This window comes from Cryptomeria japonica, chromosome 1, assembly GCF_030272615.1.
Source record: "Cryptomeria japonica chromosome 1, Sugi_1.0, whole genome shotgun sequence".
Taxonomy (NCBI): domain Eukaryota; kingdom Viridiplantae; phylum Streptophyta; class Pinopsida; order Cupressales; family Cupressaceae; genus Cryptomeria; species Cryptomeria japonica.
This window is the reverse complement of record NC_081405.1, coordinates 443,413,395-443,437,648: the sequence shown is the minus strand read 5'-3', so window position 1 is coordinate 443,437,648 and position 24,254 is coordinate 443,413,395. Positions and strand designations below refer to the sequence as shown.

At 35.9% G+C, this 24,254-nt stretch overlaps 1 protein-coding gene across 2 annotated transcripts in view; it reads right to left on the bottom strand.

The window, feature by feature from the left end:
* The window catches only part of LOC131064663 (callose synthase 3), a 154,731-nt gene that overhangs the window by 35,494 nt on the left and 94,983 nt on the right, over positions 1 to 24,254 (bottom strand). For both annotated transcript variants that reach the window (XR_009372084.1, XM_059218549.1), the window contains exons 29-33: positions 5,502 to 5,611; positions 4,270 to 4,395; positions 4,095 to 4,163; positions 3,718 to 3,907; positions 3,479 to 3,593 (exon numbers count right to left, since the gene is read on the bottom strand). Coding sequence is in view for 1 of the 2 variants with exons in the window: in XM_059218549.1 (XP_059074532.1) it covers positions 3,479 to 3,593; positions 3,718 to 3,907; positions 4,095 to 4,163; positions 4,270 to 4,395; positions 5,502 to 5,611 (610 nt within the window). In the remaining variant the exon portion in view is untranslated. The remainder of the gene's footprint in view (positions 1 to 3,478; positions 3,594 to 3,717; positions 3,908 to 4,094; positions 4,164 to 4,269; positions 4,396 to 5,501; positions 5,612 to 24,254) is intronic.

The following is a 24,254-nucleotide window of genomic DNA, read 5'->3' as shown; positions in this document are numbered from 1 at the left end:
TTCATGAGCATCTTTTTTTTAGTTGTTTCAAAGAGTGCAAACATCATGATTCACTAAAGACAACAATTCGTATATCTATATCTGCGAATATTCCTCTAAATGCAATTGTATGCCAATAGTAATCTATCCATCCCTATTTAATGCCCACCCTCTTCAACAAAGAATGTATCTCTTTACTATAACTTTGTGGGAACAAATAAAATGCTAATAGATGCAAGCATGTGATCGCATTGTTCCAATGATCAACAATAATCCTTTCCACTCTTTTGAAAAAATACTCCTATTGGGTCATGTTCATAAGATTTTAATATGGTCCTTATTTTTTTAAAATACCACGTTGGATGAACCCTATATAAGGAAATTGAAACTCCCTATTGGTTGTCAATGTGCCCCATCTATGGAATGCCCAAGTTGAGTGTTGTTTAATGAGTGCATAAATGCCAATGAACATGAAATGAGTTGGATTGAAGAAACTAGTTAACCCAACACAAGCTGGCAAAATATCTAAGGTAGCTGCAAGCAATTGGGTGTCACCATTGATGATAGCACCTATGGAAAATACAGAAAAATGGAGGTGATACAAAAATATTTTTAGCTTAAAGGTTGTAAAAAAAGAAGACGCATTAGAGTACTATATACAGATATGATTTTGGAGCAAGTAGCTAGAAATGCATAGTTCAAACCCCAAAATTTGGACTTGGATCCGTTGTGACCTTTTTTCACACATTGGCAACCCCCAATTGTTTTTCTCCTTTTGGGGGTTTTTGAGTCACCAATCTTTGCAAGTCTAGAGTTAGGGGTTCTCAAGAATTTTGCCAAGTCCTCAGCTCAATTGGACCAATCATGATCAAATGGGCATTTTGACATCACAGATGTGCTTAGACAGTTTGAAGGAGTACAATCACAATTTCCCCGAGCCAATTCTGACAACTTTCTATTTTTTTGGAAATCCATTTTTTTGCTTTTTGCTTCTTTTAGCTTTTCTAGAAAGTTGACTTAGGATTGGGTCACTCATGTCATGAAAATGAAGTTCTTGTTTTCAAAATGAAAAGTTTGTATCTCTAAGTGGAAGAAGGTTGGAGACACCAAGCTTGGTCATGTTCAAGTGGTTGTGCCATGAGTTGATAAACCAAAAGAAGATATTACTCCCAAAGAGTATGAAATAACAACTATCAACTTAGGCCCAACCACTAAAGAGCAAGAAGTTCAAGAATTGGATGATTCAATCAAGACAATCAAAGATAGATTGAAGAAAGAATTAGAAAAGAAAGAGGAATTAAAGACAGAGAATGAGCAACTGAGAAATTATCTCCAACACTTGATCAATCCTATTACTCAAGGAGATGCTGTTGTCCCTCCGCCTTTGGCTCTTCCACAGGAAATAGTTGAAGACTTTGAAGAGATGAAGGTGACACCTAGAGAAACTAAGGAATGGATACTAGCATATGGGCAAACTTCTTCATTACTATCTAGAATTCAAGACATGGCAGAAATGTGGGAAGATCTTCAAATATTCAAGATAAAGTAATCCCATGTTTGAAGGTGTTGAAAGGAATTCCTAAATAGGAATTAATTGATGGACAAGTAATTGCAGCTAGAGATATCTATGACTTCAACACATGGTATTGGGCATTGATAGCAAGAAATGAAGTTTTGGAGAAGGTAAACGTTGATGGTGTCAAAATTGAAGAGCTAACTAAAGAAATTCAAAATAAGATTTTCCTTCTGGCCACTGATGTGCTTGGAAAGCAAGCAATTCGATAAAATGAAATGAACATGGAAAATCTGAAAGTCAAAGCTCAAGAGAATTTCTTCACGACTAAGGCATCCATCTTCTTTTCCATCAAAGATGGCTTTCAAAAAGAGGAATTAGATTGGGAGAATGCCTTTGTCACCAATGTTGATGAATTGGATGTGATCGAATTCAAGATAAAAATGCTGCCACATGTCACAATGGAAGAGGTTAATCCTCTTGTGTCCATGTTCATTGAATATGTTGCACAGAAAGGGGATAAGGGACGCATTCTTCTAGAATAAAGCTCCATGTGACACGTTGTCTTTCTTTTATTTGCTCTTGTTGGATAACTATTGTAAACCCTAATTAGGGTATATGTGTTTTGATCTCAATCATTGATCTCTATTTGATCCGGGCCTTTCACTCATTTTAAGACTATATAAACCCCTCTTCTCTCATTTGTATGGGGAGAGATTGGTGAAATTGTTGCTTAAGACTATTAAGATAATAAAGTTCATTTGCATTGCTTTGAATCTCTATGTTATCTCATAGTTGCATGGTTTCATATTTTTTTCGGCATAGAATAAAATTTGTTTTATAAAAGTTACTAAATGAATGCAAGATTTGATAATATTGATAGGTGAAATCGTTGCTCATACTTTTGATAAACAGATGATTTTTGTTCATCATGCAAACTTAGCCTGAGCGTATTTTGTGAATGTTTAACTTCTACCTTCGGATAAGTATTGTTCATTTTGATGGTACTATTCATGGTACGAAAAATTTTAAACACAACCCTTGAAGATTGCACCCACTTTGTTTAGTTGTTTAAGTTGGCAAACCAAAGCATGGTTTAGTTTCACCCAATCATTACCGTCTCTTAAATTCCTAGGAATAGTATAGAATCCCTGAATCCTTTTCCTTTTTACTTTTTTTTGAAATCCAAAATTAAGAGAAAATCCCAAAAAATAAAGAGTTTTTATAGCTGAAAGTTTTCATTGTGAATTAAATTTACAAGTCCCCCTTGGATTACTAGCAAACATCACCAAACGAGCTATATCCAACATTAAAAGTGACTAGTTCACAATGAAAACATTGGAATCGCCATCTGATCTTCTTTGCCATGAGCAACAGGTTGGATGCTTTTGAGAGCATAAAAAATGATGTTACCAAAAGATCTGATTTGCCCCACACAAATTGGTATAAGGTATCTCAAATTCATCTGCATTCTTTTGTAGCTATTTGGTTGTACCTTAGGACAAGACATAGATCATATGTTAGACAATTTATTATATTTTGTAGGTTGATTGTTAAGCAAGGCTAAAGAGAACTATTCCACAAAGAAATGCTAAGGATTAGGAAAGGTGACAGAAATTCCTAAAATATCTTTCCAAATTTATATACTTGATAGATTGCCAAGCATTGCCGTACTTGAGTGACAAACCAATCATCCATGGAAGAATTTCACAATGGCTATTGTGGTTACAGGAATTTTCTTTTTCTATAAAGGTAATAAATGACCAATGTAGACCGATCAACAAGACTCTTGAAAAGAAATGATGACAAATTAATTTCTAAGCTCTGCATCATCAATAATGAATCTTTTATAGTTACATTTTAATAGATAACATTCACATTTGTTACCTCCATCTAGGAAGAGTACAAACCAAGTTTTGATAAAAGGTACTTTGAGTTTCATACACCTTTAGGAATAACAAATCTAATGGAAGAATGGTAAGATACCTGGTCAAGTTCGTCGTTATATGCTTTCGCAAGAACGGAATAGTAAACCTTTTGAGTTTTCTCTTTCTCCCTCTCTTCTGCCTCATCAATGTAAGCAACACGTAAAGAAGGATATCTGCAGCCAGTACCAACTTTGTGTTAACGTGTCAATAACTAAATCTACAGACTACACCTATCAATTTTATTTTCACCCAAAATAAAAAAAAGAATTTGAGTAAAGAATATATCCATGGACTTACGTCTGCATAAGGCTTAATATGTCATTTGCACGAGGATCACTCGATCTTTTCTGTATACCATATAGTTGGCAGGAAACAACATAGGTAAATTTCAAGTCAGCTACTGCCTGCAATTGTGCCCACAATGATCGTTGTCCCTTCTTTGTCTCTTCGGGTAGCGATTCCTGCATCTTGTATCCCTCCAGAATTTCTGCAGAATAAAGGAAGTACACAAAACAACAATTCTCATCATGAAGTTTGCCACAGAGCATTTGTTACAATTTTCTTGGAAGGTAATTTAATCAAATAAAACATTCACAACATTAGCACCACTCGAAGGCACAATCCAATTCTATATCATGTTCAGAACTTATAAACAAGCACAAACAGATTCGCACCATCCTCTTTTGCCATGTCCAAAAAGGACTGGAGTTCCAGGGCTTTTCTGTAGTACATCATTCCTCTAACTGCAAAATGAAAAACAAATAAGCAATCATTGCAGTATGAAACAAACAATATTTAAAGCTTTTGTTTTCACTCATCTAAAATACTCCTCTTATTTATGCTTCAAACCTGTTCTGGTGAGAGTCTGCCCTCGATAAGATGCCCAGTGACGAAGTTCCTGCTTTTTCTTTTGATCGCCAAGGACCTCCTCCTCAGTTTCACATTCTACGCGCTCAAGAAAATTTTTCCACTCGTCTTTTTAACAAGCATAGAAAACAATGTGTTACAGTGATGCAAAGGAAGGACTTAAAACAAGGCTTCAACAAAAAAAATCCACCAAAGGTTCCTAACCACACAACAATTGTGCATTAGACCTTCAACCCTATACTTCCACCCCTGGGACTACTTGAGCATTCTTCGGTATATTTGAGTATGACACTACAATCAGGGCATGATCTAACACAAAGTCTTTGCAAACATAGACATTCTCAAAACTTATTCAATGTATTTAGGGCCTTTACATTCAATGCTTCCAATGATCAGAACAAAAACAAAACATTATAACATCAAACCCTTATTGAACTAGATTTTCAAACTGTTATACTGTAATCTGAAAATAACAGTCATCAATAACTTTCACAAATCAAAGAATTAAACAAATCCCTTCGGTGAGATTGAATATAACATTAAGTCAGACATTTCCTCCAATTTTCATCAAGATCCAGCGGTGGAAAAGTAAGTTAAGAAGTTTTTTACAAAACTGATAACCCTAGGTCTGATCCAGGGCTGTTTGCACAAAAATTGCTCTAACTCATTCAAATCTTAATGAAATTTGCTCAAACCAAAAGCAAATTAAACTAGACTCGTGTCTTCAACTTATCTCATTGGTTAAAGGTCTGTACTGTACCGTACAATCAAAAACTTAAACTGAAAAAACGGTAAAAACTGGAAAATACAGTCACATTTCATGTCAAATTTCACTTTTCTTTCATTCCCTTCTTCACCAACCTTGATTTCCGTGAATACATTCCTTTTAAATACAATTTTCAACCTCCACAACTTCTCAACTGCCCTGTAACAACTTAGTTAACAAAATGACAACTTTGACATTATTTTGCTTGCCAACATTTTTTGCAACTTTGACAAATCACCACCTAAACATTCTAAATGGTCTTTCATGACCTTATTTGCTCAAAACAAACAAAATAAAACTAAAAATAAATATCTACATGAAACATGAAACATGAAACATCATGTAGTGATGCTCATGCATCATATAGAGCATTTGATATCTAGACACAAATTGCCACAACTGAATGATCCAAAGTTCCAAACATGGAAAACTGCCTGCATATACCAACCTGGGTAAATTTTCTGCAAATAGAAGACAATGGAAACCCCATCTTCATTTTCTTTCTGAAGTTCTTGCATTGAATATAAAACTTCTTCCTTGTAATAAGGGGTCATGACACTGAAAAAGAAAACAAATGAACAGAAATTACAGACCAATTTTCATGCATGAAAGGTATTTCAGAAAACAGAAATTTGTATTTCTACATATATAAATCAAAATGGATAAGGCATATAATAATTAACAAACAAATACTAATATTGTATTATATTCCTATAACAAGCCTCAAGTATAACTGGGCTTACAATGGAGAATATACTATAAATATTTCTGGAATATTATACAATATAAATTTAATACAACTCTTGAGCCATAAAGCACGCAGCCTAACGTTTCATAGAGAATATACAACATTACTAAATTTCACTCAGAAAGATGCACCTAATAGAGTTGCAGTTTTTACTTCACAGATAAATGTAACTATCAAATATATAATTCTAGATAAGAAAAGTGCACACCTTGCCCTTTTAATCTCTTGTTTTACAGCTACTTTGGTCCCATAGTAAATACGCTATCCTGACGCTCAATTTGGACTGCTTACAACATAAGCTCACAAAATCCTGAGACCCATCAGCTTATCAACCTCTAGTAGTTCCAATTAGTCCACAGACCAATCCCCTTCAGCACCTTTTTCCTAAACCCTCAACTCGACCGCAGGCAGGGACCTATCCCTTAGACAAGGCCATCCCTGCAGCCTTGTCCTGCCTATTCAGCTATTCCACTATTTCCCTTGACACTTTCAGATAATTTGACCCTTAACCATCAACTGGCATGCCAATACACATTGAATTGACCACAAATGATCTCATATTTGAGAACCGCTAGATCACTAGTTCATATCAGATTATCAGATCATCCTATTTACATGACATCATTAGAGACTCAGAGCTTGCATTAGCACAATGTACAGTACAAATCAACTTTATTTATGTGTAGAATAATTCCCAGCCTTGTTCATTTGGAACAGGGACTCACTTGTGTTATCAAGTGTCATAACTTCCCTTTGCACACGAGCAGTATCCCCAAAGTGCTTCTCAATGCCCCCCTATTTTAGACTAAAGAAAATCTACAAGAAAACAGGTTTTGCAGATTCACTGGAGTAGAGGACATTTTTGCATCACCAAGACTAAACCACGTTAGGAGAATTTAAAGACAAGCACAACTCCATCCAAGAGCAGAGCAGACTTTCTGTACAGATCTGTAACAGCACAGATTTTGTTGATTCAATTCCAAAAATCAATTTCCGATTCTTGATTGCATTCTACAACTGATCATCCTTCATCAACAACCAAAAACTGACAAAACAAAGCTAAGCTAGTCTGGCTTTCTTAATTTCATTTATATTTACAATTTGAGCTTGTTATTTATGTCTAATTGCTTTTACTATTTTACATCAGTTTATTAGATTTCAGTAACTGTAAAGTTGCACTTTATTTCTTTAAATTTTGGTAAACCCTGACCTTTTGTTCCCATTCAGTGCTTAGCCCTAGGGTTAAGCTTCTTTTCATTTTCTGATATCTGATCTGATTTTTCTATTCTGACCAACTCTTTCTCAGATCTAAAATTTATGTGCTTTAATCATCTCATATAAATTCAGTCATACATAAGGATTGTATTCCAAAACATCTTCTGAGATCTCACCTTTCTATTAAGCGTAGCCCTAGGTCGAACACTTTTATTGCTACGGATCACTTTGAGTCTCCTCTTGTGTAAATAGCAAATCAATGAAGTGCTATAAGAGCCACCCAAATAGCTAATCAATGAAGCTCAATTACAATCCCTGTGTGGAATTGCTCACGACTAGTTCAATGGTTTTCAACAACTAAGCAGCTATGGAAATCAAGGGGTTTATGTCCTACTATCCCCAATGATAGACAAGGAGGATGTAAAAATCTATTCAAGTAAAATTAATGCATAAACAAGCATGTATTCTCTTGATCCTTATCTTGATTCAATATACAAATTACAAATTCTTCTCCCCTCCAAAATACACCCATACACAATCCTTGGCCAACACTTATTATTTTTAAAATAATCAGTTTGTTACATGACACCCACAGCCCCCATTACCCGAGCACCCAATTTATATACTTAGATTTCCCTATACTACTCTCTCTAAGCCAACCTGAAATGAAAATGGGCTTACTAGTTGAATTGGAATCTTAGGGGAAAAGGGGAAATGGCAATCATCCCTTCTTGAGACTGCTTGCCCTCAAGCAATTCAAATTTGGATGCTTCCGAATGTCGACTCCTTCCCATATTACATATTCAATTGGCAAATCCTTTCACCTCACCAAATACTTTCTAATGGTTCTATTCCATGGCTTCCTTTCTTGAATATCGATGATAGCTTATGGTATTAGAATGAGTCTTTTCACAATACAGCATGTTGTAGAAAGCATTTGATTGACTTGTTCAATATAGGCACAATATAATTTGTGATTACTAAGAGTTGTTTCAAACAGGTGTCTGTGCGCGCGCGGGGAGTGGTGGGGATGGGGGGTGGGGATCATTTTAGAAGGGGAAATAAAATACCTTGATAGGCATATATGGATGTTGTAAATTCTATTGTTCTTGGGTAGCTCTAGTGCATAAGGTATTCTCCCACTTTTCTTATAATCTTGCTGGGACCATAGAAATTAGGTTTCAACTTTTATGTTCCGTTCTTCTTCAAATGAAGACTGCTTGTAGGGTTGCACTCTTAGGTAGACCATGTCTCCAAATTAAAAACTCTTTCAATATGCCTTTGGTCTACATAGAGATTTTGGTGGTATTGAGCATGCTGAAGATGGTCCTTGAGGGATTTCAATACCTCTTGACTCTTCTTAATCCAATCTATTGCCTTGAGCACCGTATTCTATGTGATTGCAAGATCCACAAAGTTAGAGGATTATATCCATACAAAGCCATGAAAGGTGACATACCTATGGACATATGATAACAGGTGTTATAACAATGTTCTCCCAAATTTAACCACTTGACCCAAGCAGTTTGCTGCTCAAAAATATAATTTATTAAGTACCCTTCAATACATTAGTTGATAATTTTAGTTTCTCCATCCATCTAGGGGTGATAAGCCATGTTATGGGTGAGCTTTGTTTCCTACCAAATGAAACAATTCTTGCCAAAACCAACTCAAAAACTTGCTGTCCCTATCACTAACAATGTTCTTAGATAACCCATGTTATTTGAGAACCTTGAAAAATAAGTCAAACACTTAAAGAAGTCCTAGAATTGTGAGATATGGCATAAAAATGTCCATACTTGGTGATTCTGTCCACCACCACAAAGATGCAGACTTTGCCATTTCTCTTGGGTAGCATAGTGATAAAGTCCCTCAATATTCTTTACCATTTTTGCTCAAGAATGGGTAATGGCTGAAGCAGGCTTCCAAGAAGGATTTGATCCACCTTGTTTTGCTGGAAGATAAGCATTCCTTAATGTGCTTGCGCACATCCCATTTCATTCTTTCCAAAAGAATCTCTCTCTAATCTATCCATATGTCTAAATATACCTCGGATGCCCTGCCAAATAAGTATCATGCATGGCCCTTCAAAAATTTTCCTTCATATTTGCCTTTGGAATCAAATATATTCTCTGTTTATGCAGAGATAAGTCTCCCGCCACTTTGAAGCTGTGATCTTGTACTCTTCCATCCAGCAGCTTGGTACCAAAATCATTCATAACCCAATCAATAGAGATGTCGTAAATAGAACATAGAGTGACTCTCCAAGATAATGCATTAGTAACTACATTAAGCCTACACTTCACATATTCAATATCAAAAACATATAACTGCAACTTGCTTATCCACCTATGTCATCTATCATTCAGTTGTTTTTGTTTGAGAAAGTACTTAAGACTATCATGATCAATCTTAACCACAAACTTGCCACACCAAGTATTATCCAAACTTCACTAAAGCGTGCATGATTGCTACCATTTCCTCATCATAAAAATAAATTATTTTGTCAATGTTACTTTCCTACTTTCAAAAGAATTAGTATGTTGTTGCATGGAAACAGCTCCAATGCCCTCACCAAAAGCTTAAATTCCAACACAAAAGGAAGTGAAATTTTGGGACAGCAAGCACTAGGCATGAACACATTATTTTTCTCAATTTGTTAAAAGTTTTCTCAGCAACATCTGTCCACTTCAATGTTCCATCTTAGTCAAATCTATGAGTGATATTGTGAATTGAAACAAACCATTTACAAACCTTCTATAATACCTACATAATCCTAAGAATCCTCTTAATTACGACATTCTTGGGGGTGGCCGATCTCAAATGGTTTGGATCTTCTGTTGGCCCAGTTGGACTCCCTGAACACTGATGACATGTCCCAAATACAGAATTTCCCTAAGCCCATATTCACACTTTGACTATTTGGCAAGGAATGAGTGTTTCTCCAACATGCTCAAGATTTCATCCAAATGCTTCAGGTGCTTCTCCCAAGTTTTATTGTAATAAAAATATCATCACAGAAAACTAGGACAAACTTCCTAACTGCTTGCTTAATACCTTGTCCATGCATGATTGCAAGATTATTGAGGCATTAGTCAAGTCAAAGGACATGACTAGTAACTTGAAGTGTCCACAACAAAGTTGCATGGTCACGGATGCGGATACAATATGGATACGGATACAGATGCAAACATTTTTTAAGACCCCCAATATGGATACGGCTGGATACGTCATTCATAAAAATTTATTTAACACAATTTTCTAAGTTATTTGAGGAGATTTTCATTACATCAAAAGGAACGTAGACACACAATTGCTACATAAATAATGATAAGTTGATTTAACATTTTACAATATGCAAAAATAGTAGAGTTGCATATACACGGATATGGATACAAATACAGATGCGGTATTGGATACGAAACAGCCATTTTTTAGGACCCCCAATATGGATACGGCTGGATGCGTCATTCATAAAAAACACATACACATATATTTAACACAATTTTCTAAGTTATTAGAGGAGATTTTAATTACTTCAAAATAGACACATTATTGCTATATAAATAATTATAAGTTGATTCAACATTTTACAATATGCAAAAATAGTAGAGTTGCATTGGAAGACAACCCAAAAAATAAGTTACTGAAATAGAAAAACATTTCATTTGTCTTTCTCATTTGGTGTAAATTTTATTTATACCAATTTTTTTTTTAAAGGCATGAAATTTTTTAAAATTAAATTTAGGAAGATTTACGTCACATTTTAATAAAATCAAATCACATAGTATCTAGCATGGTTGGAAAATCAAGGTTTTTTGGACACATGCAGGTACAATATTTGACACGTATCCGGGCTGTATTGGATACGGGGATACACGTGCCCAATGAGGGACAAAGGAGTTTTTGGCTACTCTAATTGCAAGATAACCCCAAAAATGGGTCACTGAAATAGAAAAACATTTCATTTGTCTTTCTCATTTGGTGTAGGTTTTGTTTAAAAAAGCGTGAATGAAGTTTTTTAAAATTAAATTTAGGAATATTTGCATCAAAATCACATATTATCTAGCGTGATTGGAAATCGAGGTGTTTTGGGCATGCATGGGTATAGTATGCGATGTGTATTCAGGTTGTATCGGATACGTATCTGTTTCGGATACACGTGCCCAGGGAGGGACAAAGGAGTTTCCAGGTACTCTGGTCCACAGTGGCATTTGAAAGCAATTTTGTAAACATCTTCATCCCTCATTCTAATTTGATGGTATCATGCAAAGAAATCAATCTTCAAGAAGTATACAACTCCATGAAGCTCATCTATCAATTCATCAATCCTAGTGACAGGATATATATTCTTGATTGTCTTCTTATTTAATGCTCGATAGTCAACACAATTCAGTACCGTCCTTTTTCTTCACTATAATGTCCCCTTTTGTTATTCTTTATGAATTAGGGAACAATTAACTAGATCAATTAATTGCAAGAGACTTCTTTCCTCAAAATCTCAAATAACACAAAGGATGTTACTCTATGATCCCACTTATAATGTTTATGTTATACAAAGGGTGTAATATATGAGACACTATCACTGCCATCTCTGATTCAATCAATTAAATGTATACAAGATGACTTGTTCCATATACCATTGCTTAATGCACAATGGTATGATCATCGTTGTTGATCTTATGACAATAATAATGATGATGCTGACCTCTTTTATATGATTATGGTAATTGAACAGTAGCTGTCTCTGATAATATGACATATGCTCAATAATATGTGTTCCACTTCCAATCGCTTACCAGATTGATGATCTGCTGTTCCAATTATGATGATTTGCTCATGCAATAGATAAAGAGATGAAATCGCCTATGATGATCTCAATGCTTGTATATTAATGCTAATAATCTGTAATTTCTGATTATACTATCGCCTGAAGCAATATGGATGTTGTTTCTAATAAGAATATGATTACTTGCAAAGATTATACAATCTGTTTGTCTGATATTGCCAGTGAGAATATGCAAGGTTGAGGGGCTGTTTCTGATGTTCTACTGATTGATGTGTGCACCTGATAATGGGCCTTCGGCCCGGCTCACTTGAGCTCTTCCTAAACAGGAATAAAACGATATATAAAAACTTCCACCCTCTTCAATGATTGATTACAATATCCGTATATATCTATCCTCATCGAATAGTTGCACCTTTGAGAGAAATGTCTATTCCTAGATTTCTAACCTTTCACAAGAGATCATATCTCTTCATAACAACACCTGATGTGTAATTGTTCCTAATCGATTATAGTTATAATGTCATTGGATCTCTTCATTCCACTTCATTACTAATCATATCCTTTCTATATGAATTGCTGCGTACTTGGACTCAACCGATTATCATCGTGTTATTTAATTGATCTCTTACAATATCACCGATACGGATGCGTTAATCTGATCTTTCCCACCATTAGTTTTGCATTCTCTTATCCAGTAATCAAGTTGTCTTCAGAATTGATGATAATATTCTCTCATACTGATCCCATTATTCCCTCATACTGATCACATTATTATCCAGTAATCAAGTTGTCTTCAGAATTGATGATACTATTCTCTCATACTGATCGCATTATTCCCTCATACTGATCACATTATGATCACTGCATTGGGTTCGCTGATAATGAATATTGTCTTCAATCTGTATTTATCTTGGGTATCGCTGACTTTCTCCATGCACTGTATATGTTCTAGTTACTGATCCCATATATGATATCTTCAGATTGGAATGGATGCTTTCATATTGCTGATGATAATTCTCAGTTATATCTATATCAATAACATGTGTTCTTGCGATTTATTGATCGATATTCTTATTTGTCTAATTGATGGAGAATGCTCTTCATACTGGGTATGATTATTATTATTTGGGATCAATCCCTTATTTATCTTAGGAAACCGTCCTATTTATAAGATGTCATGTCACCCCACTTATAGCAGAAATAATTGATGTAAATTTTGCCATATAATATATTAAAATCATGTTAAAATTGTCATATTATATTACATTGATATAAAAATGATTTCATATTATTAATTTACATTTTATTGAATGATATTATTATATTAACAATGTACATTAATTTACATTTTTTATACACGGAATAATGCTATTATATAAAAATTGTACATTTTATTAAAATGATTTTATTGAAATGGTGTAACAATATATATATTAATAATATACAATACTTCAACTTGTTGACCGACTTCCCTAAGGGCCCAATACCCCTTCTTAAACGGTGGTTTGAAAAAGAGTGGGCCTCCACACCGATTCATTCAAGACACGTCAGATGTGAGGGTGGCAACCTTTCAAATAAGGACGCTACCAAAGGCAATAATTGTGGCTTTCCACCACAATGAAGGGTGGGATAAACACCCCCTCCCGTGCCAATTTGGGAAATAAGAAACAAGGAATCTTAAAATCTGCCAGCAAGGAGATAAGGGAATAAAGACTGGTCAAAATCTGCCAGCAAGGATAAAGGAACAAGGACTGATCAAGATCTGCCAGCAAGGATAAAGAAACAGTAAGAACAGTGACAGGTATGAATACATAGGATTTTCTGAGTTAAATATTAAATACATCAGCCAGTATGTTATATATTAATCATATGGATGATAATTAATCAAATGAATGACAATTAATATAATATAAGTACGAATGACAAATTAAATATAGTTATTCAAACAATACCATTGGACATAAATATATAGACATAGTAATGAACAGCAAACTTCCTAACTGGTAAATAATAATAAACTGGAAAATTTACAGTAAACTGAGTAATGACACGTATTCGAATAATTTGGAATTTGATAGTAATGAATAAAACTATATATTGGCAACTAACTAATGAATAATCAGAATATTGATTAAGATATGAATACTAACAGTAATATTAATATTAATCTGTACAAGGGCACCCTATATGATAGGGGGAACTGCTGTACAAGGGAACCCTACATGACAGGGGGAACTGCTGTACAAGGGAGTAGGGGAAACTGTTAAAGACACCCTACCAAATCTTGCACTATAATTCACTGCCATAATTCATGATCTTACTCTGTTAATGATACAAGAATCCCTCTTTATGTTATACATAGTTAATTATATAAATGTGGTCACTCACATGATCATTCTTCAATATAATTTGCAGTGTCTTCTGATTTTATTTTTGCAGGTTCTTTGATAACAGTAGAGGCTAAGGTACTTTCTCTTAACCCCTATATTAAGAATTGAGATCCATAACTAGGGTATATTGGATCAATTTATTAAGGGACATTACATAAGACTTCACGATTCGTCGATTTCCTTATTCCTTATTCTCTTAAGTACAATTACTCAACTACTGTTACTAACTCCTAACCGCTAAGGGTGCTCAAAGACTGCCACTCATTGTCCACAAAGTGTCTTAAAGTTTTAATGATGCTGGACCAAAGATGGTGACATGACATTCACCAATACTACTAGGCAAATGGACTAGAACTCAGCCTAATGTGGCCCATAACCAAAAGTTCCTTTATTGCCTTCTCTATTTTTGTCATGTTCCTTTTCAATCTAATTTAATACAAGCAATAATTAGCCCAATTTCTATATTTCCCGGGCTAAGTTAAATTAATAGCAAAATGATAATTTAAATATTTAATTATGTTCCTGATGTAATTTAATATTTCAAAATCAAATTTAGGACATTTAAATATTAAATTTAATATTTTACAACTACAAATGAGTCGTGGGTTTTTATGGATGCTCAATTAATAGTCAAATAATGGATTCCATAGTTTTAAGACTCGTGGACTCGCCACGGACTCGCGAGTCCAGTGGCTCCACGAGTTGACTCGCCAACGACTCACGAGGCGAGTCTTTTTGAAAGACTCACGAGTCTTTCTCATGGACTCGCGTGAGTCAATTACACGGACTCACAAGTCTTTTGCAAAGACTCGCACTACCTAGTTATGACGCCCAGCAACATTTAAAAGTGATTTTTTTGCATTTGTTCATTCATTTGCCTTTCTTTCTTGGTGAAAACAGGTTTGTAGGGTTTGCAGGAGGAGAGCAAAGAAGATTAAATCAGCTATATTAGGAGAAGTGCAAAGAGGAAGATGTAGTCTTATCTTTAGTTTGTTTGTTGTTTTTCACATTTGGATTTGGACATATCATTATATGTAATTTTGTAAACATTTATAAACTTATGCTGCTATTATACATTTTAGAGTTTGAAACTATGAGTAATGAGTGTGATTCTAAGTATGAATTATGATCTCTAAATGCATTAATTTCTTTATGTTTTTTTTTTATTTTGCCGAGTGTTTCACGAGTTCGAGTCCGAGTCCAATTTTTTGGTTTGCTGAGTCCATGGCGAGTCGAGTTTTAAAACTTTGATGGATTCCATGACAGTTATGATAGTGGTAGAGCATGATTTGGCAAGCATTTGTGGGCATGCAGTTATGAGAGTAAATTCAAAATATTATTTTAAATTATTTTCCTCCATGATGGGCATTGGATTTGGTGGCCCAAGTTTCGTATGTTAAAACCAAAGTTTAAAAACTCGAACTCAGCAAACCAAAAATTTGGACTCGGACTCGGACTCGTGAAAAACTTGTGAAAAACTCAGCAAGGACTCAGCAAAAAAAGAAACTGTAGTTTCACAAAAAAACATAAAGAAATTAATGCATTTAGAGAACATAAGAGCCATAATTGAAACATTACACATGTCATATGATCTACAACGCGCAATATTTGAAATTTGAAATACTAAATCTAAATACCCAGATTTCTTCAATGCTAATTATGTCGTTATATGGAGCCTAATCAGACTCGGAGGTTAAATTTTCACTACTTCCATCAGCACAATTTCCCCCCTATATTTTTCGACGGGGGTTTGGGGGCAGCGCCCCCAAGTTGGGGTCAAGGGGCATGGGGTGTTATTTTTCTATTAGCAAAAAAACCCTTCATTAGATATTTCACTCCCTCAATTACGCCAAATGAAGGCAATAAAATAAAAGAAAAACTCACTTTTAAAGCTTGCATGACGTTTTTTCTGGGTGGCGCAAGTCCATCTGAAAGACTCGCGAGTCCGTGCAAAAGACTCGCGAGTCTTTCAGATGGACTCGCCTCGCAAGTCCTTGGCAAGTCGACTCGTGGCTCCCATGGACTTGCGAGTCCGTGGCGAGTCCATGAGTTTTAAAACTATGGTTAAAACATTTTATTTCTCATTTGGGTTTCTTTGGATCATTTTTCTACTACACTTTTCTTCGTATGGGCTTCAGCTTTACAAATTATTCTTCTTTTTTTTTTTGATGAAATCCCAATGAAGGCTGGAGACTATGGATGAAACCCCATTAGTTTTCGAGAGGCAATTTCACTCCAGACTTGCAGTTAAACTTTAAGGATTTGCAAATTGTTCATCATTTTCTGTATTGCTTTTTATTGCAGGTTGCAAATGAAATCAGTGTGCATAGTTGCCATGAAGTTTGTCTTGGTTGTTTTCCAGTTCTTGATGTGGCTTTTTGGGTGTTCTTTATGATCAGTTTGCTGCTATTACTAGATCAGATTGTTGTTGTCTTATGGTCATTTGAAACAGCTCAGCTATTGAGGAATTCCATTCTACAGTTTGGAGCCAATCAAAGTAAGTAGCGTGTGTGACTTTTGCAGTTTCGAGTGTTTGTGTTTTTAAAATAATTTCCAGATTTGTTGCTGTTGTATGTGCTGGAGATTTTGCTGCAGTAAGAGCATATTTTATGTAATAGACAACAGATTTCATTATTTAAGAGTTGCTGGAGTTTTATGCTAAGTCTGGCTAAACTAAGTTCCAAATTTGCTCAATCTTGTGGGTATTTTAATATTTCTCTTTCTGCTGAAGAGAGTTCAAAAAACAGGTGTTTTGCTTCATATTCGCTGTTCATTGCTTTGTTAGAAGAAACTTCAAATTATTCTCTTGGGGATATTACAGTTTCTTCTTAGCACTGGCCTTGGAAACTGATGTGACCTTTTTCACACATCACCCCATTGAGAATGGGGACCCTCCCTTTTTCCTGCTCTCTACGATTTTTGTTAGAGCCTTGTGACATTTAGGCATCGGTATTGCCAAGTTTGTCAAGTTTTGAATGGTTTAAGTCTTAAGGATTAAAAGTCAATTTTTGCAAGCCAAGTGATAATAGAGTCTAGGCACCGCCAAAGTGCCTAGAAATGCCAAATGACGAAGAACGCAATTGATTAGCGAAAATTCGGACAAATTTTTATTTTTGGAAAGTTTGCTTTTTTGTTTTTTTCCTATTTTTTAGGAAGTTTCGTTTTTGGCATTTTTAGCTCGATACCCGGGATGGCTATTTTAGAAAGTTTTCCCTATTTTTTAGGAATGTTTGCTTTTTGCTTTTTCGGAGTGGGGACCAAGGGTTTACACCAGCACCACTGACTTGCATCGATCGCGATCGAAAACTTTCAAGTTTTGACCCAAAAAGCTAAGTTCCTATATTTTAGGGGTCATGGCACTTAAAATGGGTTACCTGAGTATGGATTTCAAATTTCATGTTCATCTGGCTAAAATTGATGAAGATATCAAATTTTGAAGTTTTTCAAGTATTTCTCTAAGTCTGGCTAATCAATGTTTGGTGGTGAATGTATGTCAGGAGCTCTACAAACTCCGCCCTATGGATGATGGAGAAGGTCATGTTCTTCACAAAGTCCGCCCTACTCTTGATTGCAAAGTGGCATGGAGGGGAGAAAGTCCGCCCTATGAAGTCTTCCAAAGCCCATGGTTCCTCAAGAAGTCCGCCCAGGGTGCAAAGGCAATGGTCATGTTCTCCTAAAGTCTGCCCAAGGTGCAACCCCAAAAGTCCGCCCAAGGTGCAAAAACAATGTTCTTCAAAAGGTCCACCCAAGCAAAGAGGCATGAACATGAAAAAGTCCGCCCATGATGGAGACTCACAAAAAGTCTGCCCAAGGAACAAGTGTAATGGTACTTCAAACGCCAAAAAGTCCGCCAAAGGTAATAAGTAATAAGTCATGAACTATAAAGTCCACCCACCCTAGTTCTCAACTTGAGTAAAGTCCGCCTTGGAAGACATGCAAGATGGTTCCTAGAGTCTACAAAGTCCGCCCCAAGATGATGGAGAGGGAGCCCAAGAAAGTCCGCCATGAAGATGAGTTGAAAGAAGTCTTGGAGATAAGACAAGTAAAGTCCACCCTACAGCCTATGGAAGTAACATTCAAAGCAAAAGTCTGCCCCATGATGGAGATTCACAAAGTCTGCCCTCCAACATCCGCCTTGAAGTTGAGTGCACGAAGTCCGCCCTATGAAGGAGTTTTAAAGTGCAAAGTCCGCCCTTGGAGAGTATGTTTGTGCATGACAAGTCCGCCATGGCAAGGAGAATCAAAACAATAAAGTCCACCTCATGAGAAGACATGCTAAGTTCGAAAGCAAAAGAATATTCCAAGGTGAGGTCACGAAGATTTCAAGATAAGAGTTCGAACTGAGATCAAAATAGAAAGTTTTGGATTCAAAGATTTGAAGATCAAGCTCGATTTGTAGACTGGAAATGAATTTAGAAACTTGCATTTGGAAGATAAGATGAAGTTCAAACTTGCCTAAGTGTTGACAAGTTCACTAAACACCAAATTAGAAACGTTTCCTTGCAGATTCAAAACACTAAATGACAAATTAGAAAAAAAATTCGAAGATCCTCTATGTTACTTATTTCAGATTCGAACTCTAATACAAGTACCTGCTTCACTCCTCATTTCTTCACTTGGTATTTGAAGTTTTTAGAGCAAATTGAGAATAAACTTGAAAGGTTTTATGCAGGTTGAAAGGATACTGGAGGAGACCCCAAGCTATTCCTGAATTTTTCAACCATTTTCACAAGTTTCAACACAGATTTTGGAACAGATTTGATAGTTTGGAGAGCATATTAATTGATTTTCTGAGATTAACATCTGATTCTTTTCTCCAAACAGCTTCCTCTCTCATTTTTCTTCATTTTTCGAAGGTGAAGTTGGTTTTGAAGGCAGATTTATTAGATTTTCTGAATTTGTTGGAGGTGATTTTGACAGATTTGTCCATAATTTCAATATTAAAGATCATCTTGGACTAAATATTCATACCTTCTTTCTTATTTCCCGCCTTTCAAAGCAAGTTTGGATAAGATTCATTTGATTGTAGACCTGATTTTTCCATTAAAATCAGAATTAAGTGTGGAGTTTTAGTATCATTTTCAAAATTCCTACATGTGGAAACTCCATGAAAGTAAAAATTCAACCACTTAGTCATCCAAAGCCTCAAATTTTAAGTTTAAATTCTGATTTCCAACTTAGGCTTCATATGTTTTCGCAGATTCCGGTCGCGATGAAGTTTCAGGTGGATAAATATTCCCCTTTGGAATCCAAGATGAGGTCAAAGTGCAAGCTGGTCGGAGACACGAACCTAGGACATATCAACCCGAGGGAGTTCAAGAAGCGAATGTATGGCCTAGACAACTTGATGCCTACAGCAACTGCCAAAAAGATGATGAGAAATGGAATTGTATAGGCTGTTGGTTTCCTTCCAGTGATGCAATGTATTGAGTTGGTAGTAGAATGCTCTAGGCACTACAATTCTATAAGCCGAGAGATCATAGCACCTGACGGGAGAGTCTTGGCAAATGTCAGTGATGTTGCTATCAGGGAAGCTGTCCGCATCCCTAAATATCATAACCCTGTTTACATGACCAAGGAAGAAGCAACACGTCTCTACCAGGATAAAATTTTAGAATATGAGACCAACATCAATCATCAATGGTTGGAAAAGCCAAGGAGAGGTGCTTCCAAGATACCTAAGGATCTTATAAGAGCATATTTCAAGGAAGATTTGGAGATTTGATAGTCTTGTTAAACAGGGTCATGGGTAGTCCACAAGGCGCACCATTTGAGACTTGGATGTACTACTTCAACAATGAGATAAATACCAGAGTGAAGATGATTGATTGGGCAAGGATTATAAGTGATAATCTTGATGACCAACTAAAGAGTTGAGAAAAAAACAAGACATTCTATATGAGTTCATATCTGGTGTACTCTCTTGCTCGAACCTACAGATACAAAGGACTCACCTGTAGAGGAGAAGTGGGAAATAAAGAAAATCAGTTTGCTGTTTACGATTGCTACCCATAGTTGCACTGAGGAAAAATTTCACTTCAAAAGAGTCAACGATGCATTCTTAATGCACATTACTAGGACACTCCAAGGTGGTTTGCATCAAAGGCTCTCTCAAGAATCTAAAGATTTTATCAGCAGATTCGGGCATTGGTACATCCAGTATCCTAAGTTTACTTATCTGAGAATTCAATGATTCTCTGGATCTCCTTACAAGTTACCTATGTATCCCACCAACAGGGTAGTGTTGCTTGAAGTTGTTAGGCAGTTGGAAAATTATATGATTGTTCAAAGAGAAAAGCAGAAGAAGGCAAGAACATCTTCTCTCACTATTGGAAATGGATTGGAAGCATGTCCATCGTCATAGGCTGCTGCTAGTGTTGAAAAGGAGCTTGCTTGGTACCCATTCTTCCAGTATAAGGCTAGAACACATTTTGACCCTTTTTCACCAGATGAAAAAGGTTGATGGAGAAACATTCGAGCATAAGACTGAATCTCGAAGACTGTTGATGCAACTGACAGTTTTGAAGTTAGAAAGAGATTATGTTCCAGACTTCCCCTGAATTTGATTAGAGCAACCGAAGTATTTAGAGTAGCAGATTAGCTTGAAGATGATCCCGAATTTGAGCAGCCTCACTTTGACAAACTAAGAAATGAGCCCCTTGCCTTGGTTAATTGGTCAAATTCTGAAAGGTCGGACCTTATGAGACCAATAATTGAATATTCGAAATGGTGGGCAAGTGAGAAGACAAAGGATCTTAAATCCAAAGGTACCAATCTCACATATGATCTCATGGGGACCAATGAATCAATGTTTTCAAACCATGGTGTTTCGTCAAGTGTTGAATCTAGAAGAAGGAAAGAACCCACTGAAAATTCTTTGAGGGGTAAAGGAAAGAAAGTAGTCAGGGATGCAAGCAGAAAATATAAATCTGATGAGGGTCATTCGACCTTAAGTGTTGTATCCGTTGCTCCAATCAAGGCTATAGTTGATGAACAGAGGATGAATATTGCTATAGGAGTAAGAGCTCCTTCCCCTTCAGTGGAAGAGGTAATGGAAGAACCAGCCCAAGAGCCGAATTCTGCTAGGAATGTAGAAATTAAAGAACCTGAGTTTCCAAGGGAATTCCTAGATGGTATAGTTACAGAACCAAAGGAAACAGATGATAAGTTTGATGAAAGTGGCATGGAGCAGTCAACCATTCCTGATTTGCTAAAGGAAAGAATAAAGGCTCAGGCTCCTAAAGAGGATCATTTAGAGGAGAACACAACAGCATTCTTGGCTATGGGGAGTAAACCAATTGAGATAAGACGACCCAAACCAGCCAAGAGATTCTCTTTAATTCAAAGAGATAGTGTAGTATTCAGAACAGTGCAGGTAGTTGTACCTAAAGAAGGTAAAACTCGAGACAATGTTGCTCCGGAAGATTATAAGATCACTAGTGTAGAGTTGGGTAAGCCTACTCAGGCTCAAGAGATCCAGTATTTTGATGATTCTTGCAATGCCCTCAAGGCAAGACTAGCCAAGGAGAAGGAAAAAAGAATGAACATTGAGGAAAAGAATCAGCAATGGAAGAAATATGTCCAACATTTGACGAAACATCTAGATCGAGAGGAGGTACCTGTTACTCCGCCCATACCTCTTCCACAAGAGTTGTTAAAGGATTATGAAGACATGAAGGCAACCTTCAAAGAAGTGAAAGAATGGACTACGGATGCCTCAAAACGTGCTGACATACTCATTGAGAACCTAATAGCAGCACATGAATCCACATCTTCCTTTTGAGCAGAATTCAAGACATAGCTGAAGTTTGGGAAGATATTGAGAATATGCAAAAGAGGATTATTCCATATCTAAAGGTAATCAGAGGACTTTCTCGGCAGGATCTTGTTAACAGAAAAGTCATCCAACCTGGTGACCTATATGATTTCAGCACTTGGTACTTTGCTAAGTGTGTAGAAATTTAAAAAACCGTTAGAGATATTCAAGACAAGGTTTTCCTTGTGGCAGCTGAGATATTGCAACAGGATGAGATGCGAGAGAAGCATCTGCGTGCAGAGAATTTGAGGAACAAAGTTCAAGGAAACTTCTTCAAAGTTAAAGGGCCAGTTCTCAAGGAAAATCTCTCTAGAGTCTCGAGCTTCATGCGCATAGACGAAGATTTCCTGACACAAGCACTCGGTTGGAAAGATACTCTCGCCACCTGTACTGATAACGTGGATATGGTCGATTTCCAAATCAGCAATTTGCCAAGTGTGACCATAGAGGAAGTGCGACTTATTGTGTCCAAATACATTGAATCTGCAAAAGGGGAAACTGGACACTCACCTCAGTAATAATAGCAGCTACACCACTTGTCTTCTTCTTGTTCATTCTTCCATTTGTTAATTTCAACACAAAATCCTTCCATTTGTTAATTTCAACACAAAATCCTTCCATTTGTTAATTTCATTTGTAAAATTAAAGTACACAGAACACAATTTATTGGCTAACTAAATTTATAAACATTTACATGAGCATGATCACCTCTTGGCAAGATGTATATTCCCTAGAAAAGACCAGGTATTTAGGAATTAGTCATTCATTTATAAGTATGAAGTTGTAATGATTAAATCATGTATGTTTGTGACAATGTTGAGGTGTTCCTCGCATGTTTGAATTCTTTGTATAGATGTAGCATTCCAGATATAAGAATATAAAAAGATTACTCACTTAATGTCTCTATCAGTTGCCTGAATTAAGTATGTTTGTTGTATCTTTGGGAACTGATTGCATGTTAGCATGCATACTGGGTTCTTGGGGATATAAGGATAGCCATTGGCTTCGGGAGATCATAAGGAGACAGGCAATAGTCAAGAAAAGTAGCAATCATCAGATATTATGGCATTGTTCAAAAAATGGTATGTGCGAGTACAAATAATAAAATATGACCTATGCCTTGAATTTTGATGATTTCAAAATGCCAACTGATCATGCAAAACTTATTTGGGTAGAACTTTTACTTCTTATAAGAAAACTTCCATAGGTTTGACAACGATGGCCTTCTCATCCATCACTGATGTTGCAGAATACCAACAACATTGAAATGGTTACTGAATTTTCCTTCATCCCTCACTGAGATTTCATTCAAATATGAATAGAAAAATGGAATCTCTTATTGATCGACTTTTCTCATGTCAACTCTTCTATATAAAGGAACTGAAGTTGTAACACTGTATCGCAATCCAAACCTCCCAACCAGCAAATACAAGGATCTAAACCCATACTCATTTAAGCAAAAATTATAACTGCCCAAATCTATTTTTACATTTGACAAATGCAAAATAGTTTATTCAAGTTTCTGCCAAATTCTTGTTAAATGTTAAATGCTAATTTTACACTCGCTTAAGCAATTACAACTCAACTTATTGATAGTTGGCTTTTAGCAATAAATAAAATGCTTATCATAGAACAAAAGTTATTTGCTGGCAATTATTCAGGCCATAAAAGGTATTTTCACAATGGATATGCATTTCTGCTGTGGCTGCATGTAATGTCCCCTATTGGGATATTCCTATATTTTTACCCAGGCACCTCGTAAATGCACAGATCTACTATTTATATCAATCTGATTTGCTGCCTATACTCACATATATATATGTGTGTATGAGAATCCCTTCTATTCTATCAGGTCTGATTTTCTGATTATTGATTCAATGTTTCCTTTTCTTTTCCTTCAATACTTGCTTGATTATTGTTTTCAGATTTGTATTTGGGTTCTGATCTCTTTGATAAATGTTCATATCATTCTTCCAGATTTTATTAAAATTCTGATTTAGGTCTGCTCCTAGATCTGCTTTTAATGCTTCAGATGTTTCTTTCTATTCCATGGATCTTTCTCAAATGAAAACTTCTCCCCTTTATATCCTCCGATGTGAGGGATAATCACATCTCTTCATAATGGTCACAACCTTTCACAATTACCACCCTTTGAAAGAGTCACAACCCTTCGTCATTGCTGCCCCTTAGAAAAAGTCACTTCCTTATCTTCTTCCCATAAATGCTTCCTTAATTCCTTTGCT